This window comes from Buceros rhinoceros, unplaced genomic scaffold (assembly GCF_000710305.1).
Source record: "Buceros rhinoceros silvestris isolate BGI_N320 unplaced genomic scaffold, ASM71030v1 scaffold41588, whole genome shotgun sequence".
Taxonomy (NCBI): domain Eukaryota; kingdom Metazoa; phylum Chordata; class Aves; order Bucerotiformes; family Bucerotidae; genus Buceros; species Buceros rhinoceros.
The window spans coordinates 594-1,199 of NW_010427021.1; the positions used below are offsets into that span (position 1 = coordinate 594).

General features: G+C 58.7%; 1 protein-coding gene across 1 annotated transcript in view; it reads right to left on the minus strand.

The window, feature by feature from the left end:
• The window catches only part of LOC104498360 (gap junction gamma-1 protein-like), a gene marked incomplete at its 3' end in the record, with an annotated part of 817 nt that extends 590 nt beyond the window's left edge, over window positions 1-227 (minus strand). The window contains exon 1 of the mRNA XM_010141719.1: window positions 9-227. Within this exon, the coding sequence (XP_010140021.1) occupies window positions 9-227 (219 nt within the window). The remainder of the gene's footprint in view (window positions 1-8) is intronic.
• Between the last annotated feature and the right edge of the window lie 379 nt (window positions 228-606).

Genomic DNA, 606 nt, shown 5'->3' on the forward strand with positions numbered 1-606 from the left:
AAGCGGACGTGGGAGAGTGGGGCAAAGGCGTCATAGCAGACGTTCTCACAGCCAGGCTGCTGTGTGTTGCAGACAAACTTGCTCTGCTCATCATAGTAGATGGACTCGCCCCCCACGGCTGTCAGCACGATGCGGAAGACGATGAGGACAGTCAGCCAGATCTTGCCCACAAAAGTCGAGTGGTTGTTAATCTCCTCCAGGAGCCGTGTCAGGAAACTCCAGCTCATCCTGGCCAGGCAGTTGTCTCAAACCCTGAGGGAAAGGGGCAAGCAAACAGGCACTGAGCAAACTTGCGTACACCTCACTGGGTCCACCAAGCCACCAGCCTCCACCCCAGCCCTGCCCCTCTCTGAGCACCAACATCCCTTCCCTTACCCACCAGGACAGCAAACACATTCCTGCATGAGCACCCATCTCCCCAGAACCACATCACCTGCCCAGTGCCACCTCCGACACTCCCATCTGCACCCTGCTCCCGCCCCATCGCCAGCCAGGAGGATATAGGGGACCCAGGGAGCAGAGGAAAGGCTGGGACGTCCCCGTCCCCTGCAGGACACATCTAGGGGAAGGGTCAGTACAGCCATTAAACATTGCAGCTGGGGAAGG